Source organism: Pieris brassicae, chromosome 8 (assembly GCF_905147105.1).
Source record: "Pieris brassicae chromosome 8, ilPieBrab1.1, whole genome shotgun sequence".
In the NCBI taxonomy this organism is placed as follows: domain Eukaryota; kingdom Metazoa; phylum Arthropoda; class Insecta; order Lepidoptera; family Pieridae; genus Pieris; species Pieris brassicae.
Genome location: NC_059672.1, coordinates 12,962,029 through 12,974,668, shown reverse-complemented (window position 1 = coordinate 12,974,668; position 12,640 = coordinate 12,962,029). Strand labels below are relative to the sequence as shown.

The following is a 12,640-nucleotide window of genomic DNA, read 5'->3' as shown; positions in this document are numbered from 1 at the left end:
TTGTCCCTGCCACGGTTGATTCGAAGAGATTCGAAGCCATTAATAACAAAAATATATAATAACGATAATAATGATAGTTATAATTCAAGTAATGAAATTCTGTAATATCGAAAAATAAGGGCATAAAGAAGTTTCACTTCTTACGTGTGAACATACACACGCACACATTTTTTAATTTAACTTTCCTTCTGATAAGTAAAATTTTCATAATATATTTTTTTTTCTTTAAAAAAAACGCGTTACAAGTTTGTATAATGTGTTTTAAAATGTATGCTACTTGGGTGAATTAAATCAATACCTACAACTATGTAAATTTTATAAACAAATAAACCTCGACTATTCATACATAAATGTCACCTGATTGTCTTGAAATGCGATTTAAAAAAAAAACAAAACGGCGCCAAATTATTTTTGAATATACATTATGTATTTTTCAGCATTTATCTTCTGCCTCGTAATAAGCTACTTATATTTATTAATTGTGACTCATCAACCCTAAGATTAGCTTTTACATTTTTATTAATATATATGTATATTATTATTTTTTAATATACATAGTTTGTATTACATGTTATTTTATGTTCTTTTTTGGTAGTAGTACTTCTTGTACTATACCCTCTGTAGGTGTTTCTTTTTAAATTTTTCTATACCAGGATTGCCTGCGATAAGGCCGCCCGTTGCCTAATAACTTATATAACCTGCTTTTTTATATGTATGTTTTTGTATAAGGGAAATGTAAATAAATATATTCCTGTAGGCATACTAAAAATATTATTACAAGCAGTTTAATTTCTAGCTAAGTATAATGTTTCTTTATAATAAAAAAGCTTATTTAAGAAGTTTTCTTTGCACAATACACGAAAAATGCAACGCTTTCCTAGTGTTGAAACTCCGCTCAGCTTACCTAAACCTTCAATATTTTCTAATTCTTAATCAATGCAGATGCGCTGGGAGTTCCATTCAGCATTCCAATACATACTCAAGCACCCAAATTGACTTGACCTCTTTAACAGTAAAATGGTAAAAATAGACAAAGTGACGTTCTTGCGACAACCGCTAATGACAACTTGCGACATTGACAAGGCTGTATTACGTCATATAGGACGAATATTGTTAGCCTATGGTAAGTTTTGGACAATGTTCTAAAATCAAATCATAATTTACACGAAACCATAAGCTCGGCACACTATTTTTGACAGCGTTCAATATTTACAATTGACACAAATATTTTCCCACCATTCGCTGTAATAAGAATCATAATATTTTTAATAACGTACAGTTTATAAAAATATCTAGAATATCGAATAAAAGTATGTATAAAGATATAGAACAAATCTACTATTTAGTAATCAACGGTTTTCCCAGATTTTCGCGGTGTTTAAAAGTGTAACGCCCAATGATTCAGTATAGTTTTAAGAAAGTGAGTCAATGTACACTTTTACAGACTATCTAACGAGGAAATTCTTTATGGCATATCATATTTCCGAACTTAGTCACGTTTAAAATATAACACTGGATTGTATAGCATGCCTACTAGGACACGGCGACGGCAATTGTTTTGAAAAAAAAAATGAAATGGGATCGAAAGACATTATGTCATTATTTTAGAACTAAACAAATGCTTTTTTTTTAAACAAAAGGTAATCTTGCCGAAGCCATTACAGACCAACACTTCGTTGACATGCTAACACCTCAAACTCCAAAGGTTTACTAGAATGCACTAAAGCCTAAATGGTATGGGGCAAACCATTGAATGAAGAAAATAGTAATGAGCATAATACGCCGGATACAGTTCTACCCATATTTTTACAAAAGTTAGTATTACCGTATAGACCATACACAAAACCTCAAACAATTATTGGTTATCTTTGACATCGCTTATTCTAGATTTAGTTTCTGGTAAATCATCAAATTTCGTGGCAAATTATTGTTGACAAAATTTCAATAATGCAAGCAAATATGATAAGAGAGAAATGGTTCCGGATTTGAATAATGTCAAGTGGTTATCGCGCTCATATCGACATTTTATTGGCCTCTTTCGATAGCTCTTATCGCGATAGGATAAGCAAGTTATTTTGCTTTTAATCAATGTATCACCGCGCTGGCTGGCTTATAAATGTTAGGTTTTGTACGAAAAACGCTTTTCACACCGGACGGCTTCCTTCATCCGGTCAGTTAAACTATTACGCCATTGACATTGAATGAATAAATTAATTAAATTATTTTGAGATTAGGTCTAGTTTCGCAACGGATCGTGACATTTCTTATGTATCGACTGGTATCGCGCGTGTACACATTTGTTTATCATATTGTGCAAAGGTCATATTATCCGCACTCAGATTTTAGGTCATGCACCAATCATATGAAAGCTACTGGACGTGGTATTTCGTTATGTTGATAAAAATATGTATGCTTATTAAGCTCGGTCGACTGATTCATTCTTGAAAGATGGATAATACCAGCATTAGCAAACATAAAAGGAATATTTTAAGAAATTTTGCGTTACAAACTATCTATGTGTTTATGGGGGACGTTACCATGGCAACGTTACCCGTTAAAACGTACCAACCTTATTTAACAAACCAGTAATTTCATAGCCATATTAATTAATTTGGTTAAAACCGTGCTAGAGCAGAGGATAAATTTATGTTTATATTTTTGTACATGGCAATATCAAAATCGTGACAAGAAACTTTTTAATTAACAGTAACAGCAATAGAACGCAACTGCTTTAATAATTGTATCATAGACTTCAATGACCTTTTACTTTTGACAGATTAATTTTTGATCTTAATAAAATTATTCCATGAATAAAACAGTGCCAGGATTTTCTTTATTAAAAATTAATGTAAATTAGTCTGTATCTGGAATTCATTAAAATTTAAAACTTTATTTTATATAGAAATAAAATATAGTCTTTATTTGAAACGGGTAGGTACTATATATCTAAACAGATGGAAATGCGAATTTATAAGCTTATTAGGTTTCCTCAAATCGGCTTCGAACGCGTGATTAGCGAGAGTTAATCATGAAATCAATTTAGAAGATCTTTTTTTAAACTTATATCATTCTTTTTCATAGTAAACAATGACTCCTCTGAGTTATTCATTAAATTACCTCTAATGTTAGGTGTACGGAAGGTATGATATTTAATTTTATTATTTCAATAAAAGTGACTATGTTGTGATGTTTGAATTGAGAGTGGTGTGTGGATTTATGTAGTTGTTAGGCTTTTAATATATTTTAAGGCAAACAACACGTTTCATTTACGTAAATTGAAATATGTCACAATATATTTCCAATTACGTAAAACAGGTAAAAGTTATACAAAATGATTCATCACTATTAAAGAGCTATTATCCTCGAAGATTTATTTAGCCTTGTTCCCGCGAATTAAATATCTGGGGGACTAAGCGTGACTTCGTTTATTATTTTTAAATATATTTCTGTGTGCGTCTGTCTCATTTATATTATTTATGATAAGTAGGTTATAAGCTTATACCAAAAAATCGGATACAGTTATTATTTCGTCCTACCTGTAGCTTAGTGGGGCGGTTAATTGTTTAATATAAGTCAGAGTCGTTTAATTTATGAAAATTAGCATATTAAATATTAAAGATAATATTCTATCTCATCAATATTTATGTAGCTAGATTTATCGGAAATATATTAGTTCAGAACTACTTAGTAGTAGTAGTCTAAAAAAAATTACTTTTTTTATAAACGACTCAAATATAAGAGTCTCCGTCAAATTTGATTTTGCGCGGGACCTAATTAAAGATTTAAATCGGCGTCAGGTACTGAGATGGTGCTTTCCTCGTTCAACGGATAAGTATCGGGAGGAAATGCTGACAATGCTAAAGGTACACGTGCTACGCGAACTTTTTCAATTTGTTTTAATGTTCGTGTGTAGTGTTCTATTTATACATTTTTAAATATTATCATTACCTAATTTACAATCTGTAAAAACGACATCGAAAGGACTACTCATATTTGGTCGTAAGAACCGATAGTCATAACAACCGATGACATTGTTATTAAGTACCTAATACATAGGATTCAGCCGGGACCTTTGATTTTGGTCATTATAATCGGTATATTGTTCTAAACGATGTGTTCGTAAACGGTTTTGACTATACTGTATTGGGAATAAATGATTTCACTTTGTTCCATGTATGATCACCGCAGTAGACGCCGGAATCATTTTAACGAGTAATGTATACATACCCTGCACAAAGCGACGCCAGTGTCCAATCTATCGAGAAAATTGTCAGCATTGATCCTCAGTTCAGGGTACAGGACTGTCAGCCACTCAGCCAAGTCCTCTTTCATGGCATACAAGTACTCCTCAGAGGACTTAAAGGGCCTAAAAGGCCTGGATTCCAGGAGAACTGCACCTACGGCCGCCATCTTGATTTCGGTTACTCAGTGGACATTACTGGTTCTGAAATAGGAAAATTTTATATAAATATTTGTGGTTTTCAAATAACAGTTGGGAATACCGAGTATGGTGTACGATTTGACTTAAGTTCTATTTATAGACAGAAAAGTTGTTTGTAAGAACAAAACTAAAAAAAATACTGGTCTGATTTTAACCTTTCATCATAAAAAAACATGTTTGTGTACTTATGTACACGCGTTAGAAATTACTACTTTCGCGTAATAAGATTAAAATCTTTTAAAAAATTGTATCTTTCGCCTGATTCATACTAAGAATAGAAAAAAGGGTTTTCATACATTTAAAGTTTTATTATAACGCATTATCTAGTTAAATAAAGTCTATTTAAATATCACAAAATAATTATTGCTATTTAATAAATGTAATTTTTTTTATTTTAAAATGATGACTAGCTAACAACAGGGTGTCGGTTTATTGTGACGGTGTGCGCGCGCATTTTCCCTAACGCGCCAAAAGAAGTATAACGTCAAATTTGTTGTTAATAATTTAAGTAAGTTTATTGAGCCCAATGAAAATGGCGTCTGTAACGCCAATCCAGAGATAAAACAAAGCCATTAGGGCTTGGTTCATTAGTATAATATGAAGGTTTAATTCGTAAGTACAAATCGAACCTTTGTGAGTCTAGGACCGTTATTACTTAATACCCCTCATTAATATTAACTATACGATACACGATACTAAATGCCAAGAACACAAATGTCTATGGTATTGAATCTGTCATAATCAAATTAATTGAGATGTCGGGGGTTAATTGTAGCAACCTTGGGCTGGTTATTTAAACTATTACTAATAATTGTATTCGCGGATGCCTGGCTGACCCATGCAACTTCTTCAATACAAAGAGTCCACTCGTGAGTTGTTACAGTGACACTTACATTTTCACACATGTATATCCTTTCGATAACATATTTTCATAAGTCCTCATTTTAACAAAAAAATATAATGTCTAGAATGACACACAAAAAGTTTATAATGACCGTTACAATTAAAATAATGATAGCAGACGACTTACTAAAGCCGCAATACTCAGTATCGTTCGTGCCAACGGAAACTTATTGATTTAAACGATACTGTAGTACTGCCTTAGTAAATTAAATAATCTGGCATAAAACTTTGTACCTAAATTTAGATATATAATTATTAATGAATGTATAAGACCAGTAAGCATAGATTATATAACGATGGTATGCTAGTTTTTAATATAGTCATAATGTTTACCAAAACAAATCGCTAAAGGTCGTCGCTCGTCACGCTCAAAAGTTTCCAATTCGTGACGAATTCTTGCGGTTGAGATAAATTCGCATTGATCAGAAACATTTAAAATAATTAACAATTTTGTATTGTAACAATGGAAAGATCCATTATTAACATATTTCTATTTATATTTCTGTTTCTAACAGTTTTATTCCAATCAGCCTGCAACCGTCGTAACTTTGTTAGTCACTTAATTTTACTCACAATCGAATCTTATTAGTTCGGGTAGTTTAATTTTACTCTAAATATTTGCCTAGTTATTAAATAATAGGTTCATATAATCCCTTGTCTATTACTCATAAGTCAGCAAGCAAAAATCGAGAGCAATATCATTAATTATAAATAACGGATCACAGTTCGCATCATTAAGTAAAAACGATTGAATACTTAAAACATTACACACGCACTAAACTCATTAAATATATTACATACAAGGAAAGCCATTCATAAAACTATAATGGATTATTGAACCAATGAAAGTTGATTACATGACATATCGCTTCACTAAACATTAATCGTGCGTCTATAGTTTATTTAATTCTTTTTGCACTAGAATTGTATTTAACGTTTAATTAGTAAACTTTCGGAATTCTTTACGGTGCCAAATTGTGTGATTTATATTCCCGAGAGTTAGTGCTCCAATAACGTATTGACAAAGTACTCATAATCTTACCCTAAAAGCTATTATTTATTTGTAGAAAACTTACTTATTAATAATATTCCAGTGGCGCTACAACACAAATGTGTCTGAGTTCAGATTGTAGTCTTTCTTGGATCATTTTTATTTCATACGTATTATGGCGAAGAAAACAATACATCATTAAGAGGAACAACTAAGGTAAGCAGATGTCTCAATACAAATACATAAACTTAAGTGGAAATGGACAGGGCACATGGCAAAAGGTACCGAAAAGTGGGGCAAGAAAGAACTAAACTGATGCCCGAGAGGAAATGAAAAAGAGGAAGACAATTTAGAAGATGCGTAGACCAAATTAAGGAAAGGGCAGGTGGTACAGAGTGGACACAGTGCAGACAGGCGTGTTATGGTGGCAGGATTTGCAGGGCACACAGATACCTTAATAAACATATAAATTTGTTTTAATGTAAAAGTATCTGTAATAATAGGCTATTATTATTATAAAAGTCTGATAACACAAAACCAACACAGCTGTCTTCATCAACCGAAAGCCTAAACATAGAAGGTAACTGGAAATTTAGACAATGTAAGGCGGAAATATATATTGGTAATTCCACCGAAATTTTTTTTTTTTTTTCAGAAAATGTTAGACATCAAGACTCATGACTTAATCTAATTATTAAAAGTATGAACAATAGAAATGTAGATGCAAAATAATAATTAATTTATAAATTAATTAGACAAGGTCAGTCCATTGCAATATCGTTGAATATTTCAACATTCAGTTACCAATAGTTCAAGTACGTTTAAATTATTTGTATATTACTATGACTGTTAATTATTTTTTGATAAGATTACAAAATTATTTATAAGCTTCATTCTGATGATAATCTATACGTACATCATTATATTAAGTAAAGTTTTGAATTGGCTCGACTTAAATTACGGTACTTCTTTCATTGCACTCAAAAATTGAATTTAACATAAGCATTTGTTTAAATTATTGTTTTAGTTTGTTTACTTTCTTGCTCATAGAAATTCTATTCAGAATAAAAACAAACCATACAAGCGTAATATTAAAGTCATTGGTTCACTCGTAATGCGTCTTTGTAAACTTTTAAAATTGTGTAAATATTGGGATGAATATGTAAAAATTATGAAATTATTGTTCATTGAATTTTATGGATTGGAGTCAATATTAATCAGCGGCCACTATAGTTTTTTTCTATGTTGTCCTCTCTTCTGTCTCTGGTCTTCACAAATAAAAATAAATGTTTATTTTTGTTGAATATCTTTCTTAAACAACGTCAGGTTACGTAATATTATTTATATTTATGAGTACTACGGCGTAATGTGTAATCATTTCTCTGATTTTCTGAAGGCTCCTCATGACGAGGTGCCTATATTTGGTTTAGTCCAGAGAATCGTGACGCCATTCATTGAGGAAAATATATTCATACAATTCCATATAAATAACCTTCATGCAAGATACTATATTATTAATAAAACAGTTCTTAAAACCTATATGTAATGAAATTAAACCTGAAGATATTTACAATGGCGTGTATGCTCTGTAAGAATGAAGATCACACACTGTTCTGACAGAATTTTAATTTTTTAGATTTTGTAAATTTATTGTTTTTATGTATTTAGAACCTTTTATTGTTATTCATACCCCTTAGCTCGTTTACTTTATTTGTTTTATTTTGGTGTTGTACTTGTATAAGTATTGTATAATTAGGTTAGATTTAAATGATTTAAGAGTCTCAAGTTAAGCTAGATCTTAATGTTTCATGATGTCTCAGTGAAGACACATGTATTTTTTAATACATGTGTCTTCGAGTTTTTTTTCAACTGGTACTTCAACATAGTAAATTAAAGAAAACAGATGTAGCGAATGTTGTGTGCCATCGCGAGACAAAAGGCAAGTATTCCGTCGCTTGCGTAACGTGGTGACTTCCGTCGGGTACCGTCAACAAACAAATTCTTTTGTCGTTTATTTTTTAAGTACATCCTGTTTAAATAGCAATAAGGTTATACGGCTAATACTGTGCTATGTAACTTACCTCACATACACGTAAATCGAAAATTTAGTTGGTGTTTTATCATTTTAATCTTTAAATAAAAATATCTTTACCTGTTAAGGTGTTAATAGCAATAATAGTAACTTATGTTAGTTGAAATTATAAATTAAAAACCGATATCAAAATATTCAATCCTGCAACTGCAAAGAAGGTCTCACAACAGAACTGTTGATAGGGGCAGTGCACCCTACCTGATATAATTTCTAACATTTTACACATATTTATAAAGTGCGAGATAATATTGCTAAGAAACTGGAAGGTATAAAATGTGACTAAAAACGTAAATAAACTTCAAATTGCATCTAATTCGTATCTCACGTCATAATCTCGTCTAGAGCAAAAATTAAATGTACATATGTCAAACTTCATAAAGGAAAACATGTTTGACAGCTCTTGACTATATTTAAGTTTGATTAACGTTCTAGAATAATATCTATCTCTATCTCCTAAGTTGCGCTCATGAGGTTCTAGATATAATTTAACTGTAACTATTATACAAATTTGATAAATTTGTGATCGCGAATGTCACTCTTTGCTTTAGGCAATTAAATAAACTAAGCATACAAAAAAACCAGTAAGGGGGTTAACCTTGGTGCCCGAAACACCCAACTACAGCACACATTACTTGACAAATAAGAACTTAAGAGAAAAACATAATCAATACAAAAAATATTACGCACAGATACTACAAAAAAATCTGCTATCTCTCCCGATGAGTAGGCCACGCTAATCTGTGTAGCGGCCGTTGTGACAGACTCGCGTATTTACTATTTTTGAATAACTGGCTACCTGGTCTTTTGGCTACTAATTACTTTATATTTAAATTTATGTACCCTACATCTATAGGCTGTCATCACCCTGGTCGGATGAGGCTAGAATGGTGAACAAACTACATTGTTCAATCATTAAGCATAAAAATAAATTAATAGATTATAAAATATTTATACTGGGTTTCAATTTGTCTTTGGTGTTTATTTTAATGTTATAAAAACAATAATGTATTTTTTAAAGTCTTATTATTAAAATATTATTAACGGGTAGTAATAGTAAGTTTTATATTGAAAATACTTTATTATGTTGTATATTTAAAATATTTAAAATTGTATAATTAAAAGCAATATTTTTAACATATATTATACATTATCTTCTATAGTATATAAAACGCAACATACACATACTTGGTTTAAACATATTGAAAGCTATTTTCTAATCTAAAGCTTTATTAATATTTGTCGGAGCAATGGCATTGCTGTCAGCTGCCATTGTCATTATGTCACAGAGCTTGTAAATGAATAACGTCGAAGTCAAATCAGTTTAAAATCGTTTCTTGTGGTAACTTATTACTAGATCTACTAATTAACAACTTTTTGATTGTCCATAGTAATAGTAATTGCATAGTCATTCCGGATTTAAACTGATTTGACGATGGCATTTTAAATTAATCACCTCTGTGATATTATGTCAATGGCAGTTGACAGCAACGCCATTGCGACCGACAGATACATTGTATCGAATTCAATTGTATTGAATCGATTTAAAACCTATTTCACTATCCCTGAGTATGTTAATATCTGTTTCCAATATATTCAAAAAAATATCTAGCCGAGCGAAGCCGGGACTGGTCGACTATTATAAGGAAGAGCTTAACTTTGTCTACAGTGTATAAACTTCCTAACTCCTCTTCCTAAAATGCGATAAGGAGCTGATATTATGCTTTGGAAAGAAAAATAATCGTTATCACTTTCAAATGTCAACCTTTCAGTGTCAACTGATTAAAGAGCAATCGCTGTACCTGGGAAAAAATAATACTCCGAAAATCGTTTGTGTCGAACGGAGCGAAAACACTTAAGCGTATATTGCGAAATAATTAAAGGAAATTGATTTCTAATGCATTTATCGTATTTTCTTTTGTCCACATATCTTGTGTATAATAAAACAATCGTATTGATAATATTGATAGGCACGTTTTTAGGTGATAACATTCACATTACCTTTAAAAGTAATATTTTGTAATCTCTCTAAATAAAGAGAGATTCTTTATTGGTGAAAAAATCGAATCAAATGTATTATAAATTTTAGTCTGTTCACATTTAAAACTACTGTTAACTCTAGGATTGAGCAACCACACAACTTGGGCAATTGCGCATAATATATTAGCATCGTCATTAGCAATTTTTCTTTTCGGTTCCTAAACCTAACTTTACTTGAAAGAAGCACCCTCAAATTCATTAGCTTTCATACAATGTAAATAATAACTAAAATATTTTATCTGTGGTACCTAAAACTTTAATCAAAATCCGTACTTAATAAACGAAATCCATGTTAAGATAATATTCAATTCTATATTTAAATCATGAGATAGGGGCCGGTCCCCGGGGCGATTCTCGAAATAGCCAAACTGAAATATCTTATTTCTTTGGAACTTTGCTTCAAGTCCTTCGCTTAGTTCCATGAGGAATGCAATATACCGTGCTTTTGTATAGTCACTATATTGCTATAAAAATATTTCTATCTATAAATTGATATTAAGTAAGAATAATTTATCAATTGTTTTCCAAGACTTGATATTTATTAAAAATACTGTTACAAAAGGTTTATGTACTTTAACTACCTAGCTTATCAAACATTTCAATGACAAGCACCAAAGAGCTGTAAAAAAACTAGGATAATTTTAAATAGAAAAATTTGTAATTAAATGCATTAAGATGTATTTTAAAGTGTGTTATATTTATTTTATAAGATTCTTAGACAGACGCGTTGACAATAAAATGATTTTGCATTTAAGAGTTTTGCTAAGTATTTAAACGTTCTTTTATATATATAGAAAGGGAGATTTCATGCTTAATTTATATTAAAATAAATATAAATTTGCAAAACTAATTTGTTGAATTGAAAATGAGGGATCATTCTAAAGTATTAAAAATGTAATTAAATTAACGTAATTAAAATGTTTTTATGTTTCGTTTACATGATTTTCAAATCCTGTAAATTAACGGTTTCTCTTTTAGACATATAATAGTTTTAATTAAAGAGAAAATAGCAGTAAAAAACTTGTACCAATTATGTTGTATTATACGCTTTGCCGACTTTTTTAAATTCCAAATTTACATAAATAAAAATTATTGCAAAAACGTTTTTAATATTTGTAAGAATTTAATGTATAATTAATAGTTCCTTATAGTGTTTTTGTCATTTTTAAATTTCCGATTATTTAACCGTACGTAAAATAGTTATCATAGTGAAATAATTATTTATCTCGATTGACGGTATTTTATAAATTATTTTGTTCACCCACGTATGAATTTTTTTAATGTCTGAGAATTCTATCCAGCTTGTACTTGTCGATTTGTCTAGATATATAGACTTGTAAAAAAATGGCGCACAGACAGCGAAACCTACCTTTATGTTTGTTTAATACAGATTAAAAAATATATCTTTAATTTATTTCGATCAATAAAAAATTGATGCATACATTTCCTTTTTAATCAATGTTTTATTAGACATAACCTTAATCAATAATTATCATTGAAATGTGACGTAAACAATGATAAACTTTATTTCTATCCGAATAAGTACCTACTGACTAAACGATAAGGGCTCCTAATAGGATACAATGCTAAGTAATTTGAGTCATAATATATAAAATAGTTGTAATATACAAAAGAGTCAAAATTAACGAAAAATAATACCTCAAAATTTAAAGAAACTCGTCGGTCCACGACACGAAAAAAATCCGTTATTAACACAGCACTTATCGCGATATCAAGAAGCGTTCTATTCAACACGTGCACTTATGCGGAGCGCTTGTGGCAGACTGGCTTGAATGAGTCGGCGCGTGCGTTGGGATGCGTATGCGCAGGGCAGGTGGCCTTGAAGAATGCAATTTCGAGATTTATCTCAGTTTTTAATCGAATTTAGAGTCGGCCTTGTATTTCTCGATTTGGGCGTCTACCTGAACATCTGCGGGTTACAATGTAGCAGCAGGTGATCGATTCACTAGTAAAACGGAATTTAAAATTTATAAAACCGTTTAAAGACTTGGGTGCAAAAAATATAAGAATACTCTTCTAAGCAACTTTTTAAAACTGAAAACATCACACAGGGTATTTTAAGGTAACTTACCAGCAAGTAACTAAACGATATCCTAACCTTCAAATTAAAACATTGTAAAATACTTGCATTCATCATGAACAAAATTCATATTCT

General features: G+C 30.7%; 1 protein-coding gene across 1 annotated transcript in view; it reads right to left on the bottom strand.

The window, feature by feature from the left end:
* The window catches only part of LOC123712782 (GAS2-like protein pickled eggs), a 56,268-nt gene extending 44,025 nt beyond the window's left edge, over window positions 1–12,243 (bottom strand). Inside the window, exons 1-2 of the mRNA XM_045666038.1 lie at window positions 12,124–12,243; window positions 4,228–4,444 (exon numbers count right to left, since the gene is read on the bottom strand). Of these exons, the coding sequence (XP_045521994.1) occupies window positions 4,228–4,410 (183 nt within the window). The 5' untranslated portion in view covers window positions 4,411–4,444; window positions 12,124–12,243. The remainder of the gene's footprint in view (window positions 1–4,227; window positions 4,445–12,123) is intronic.
* Window positions 12,244–12,640: the final 397 nt, after the last annotated feature.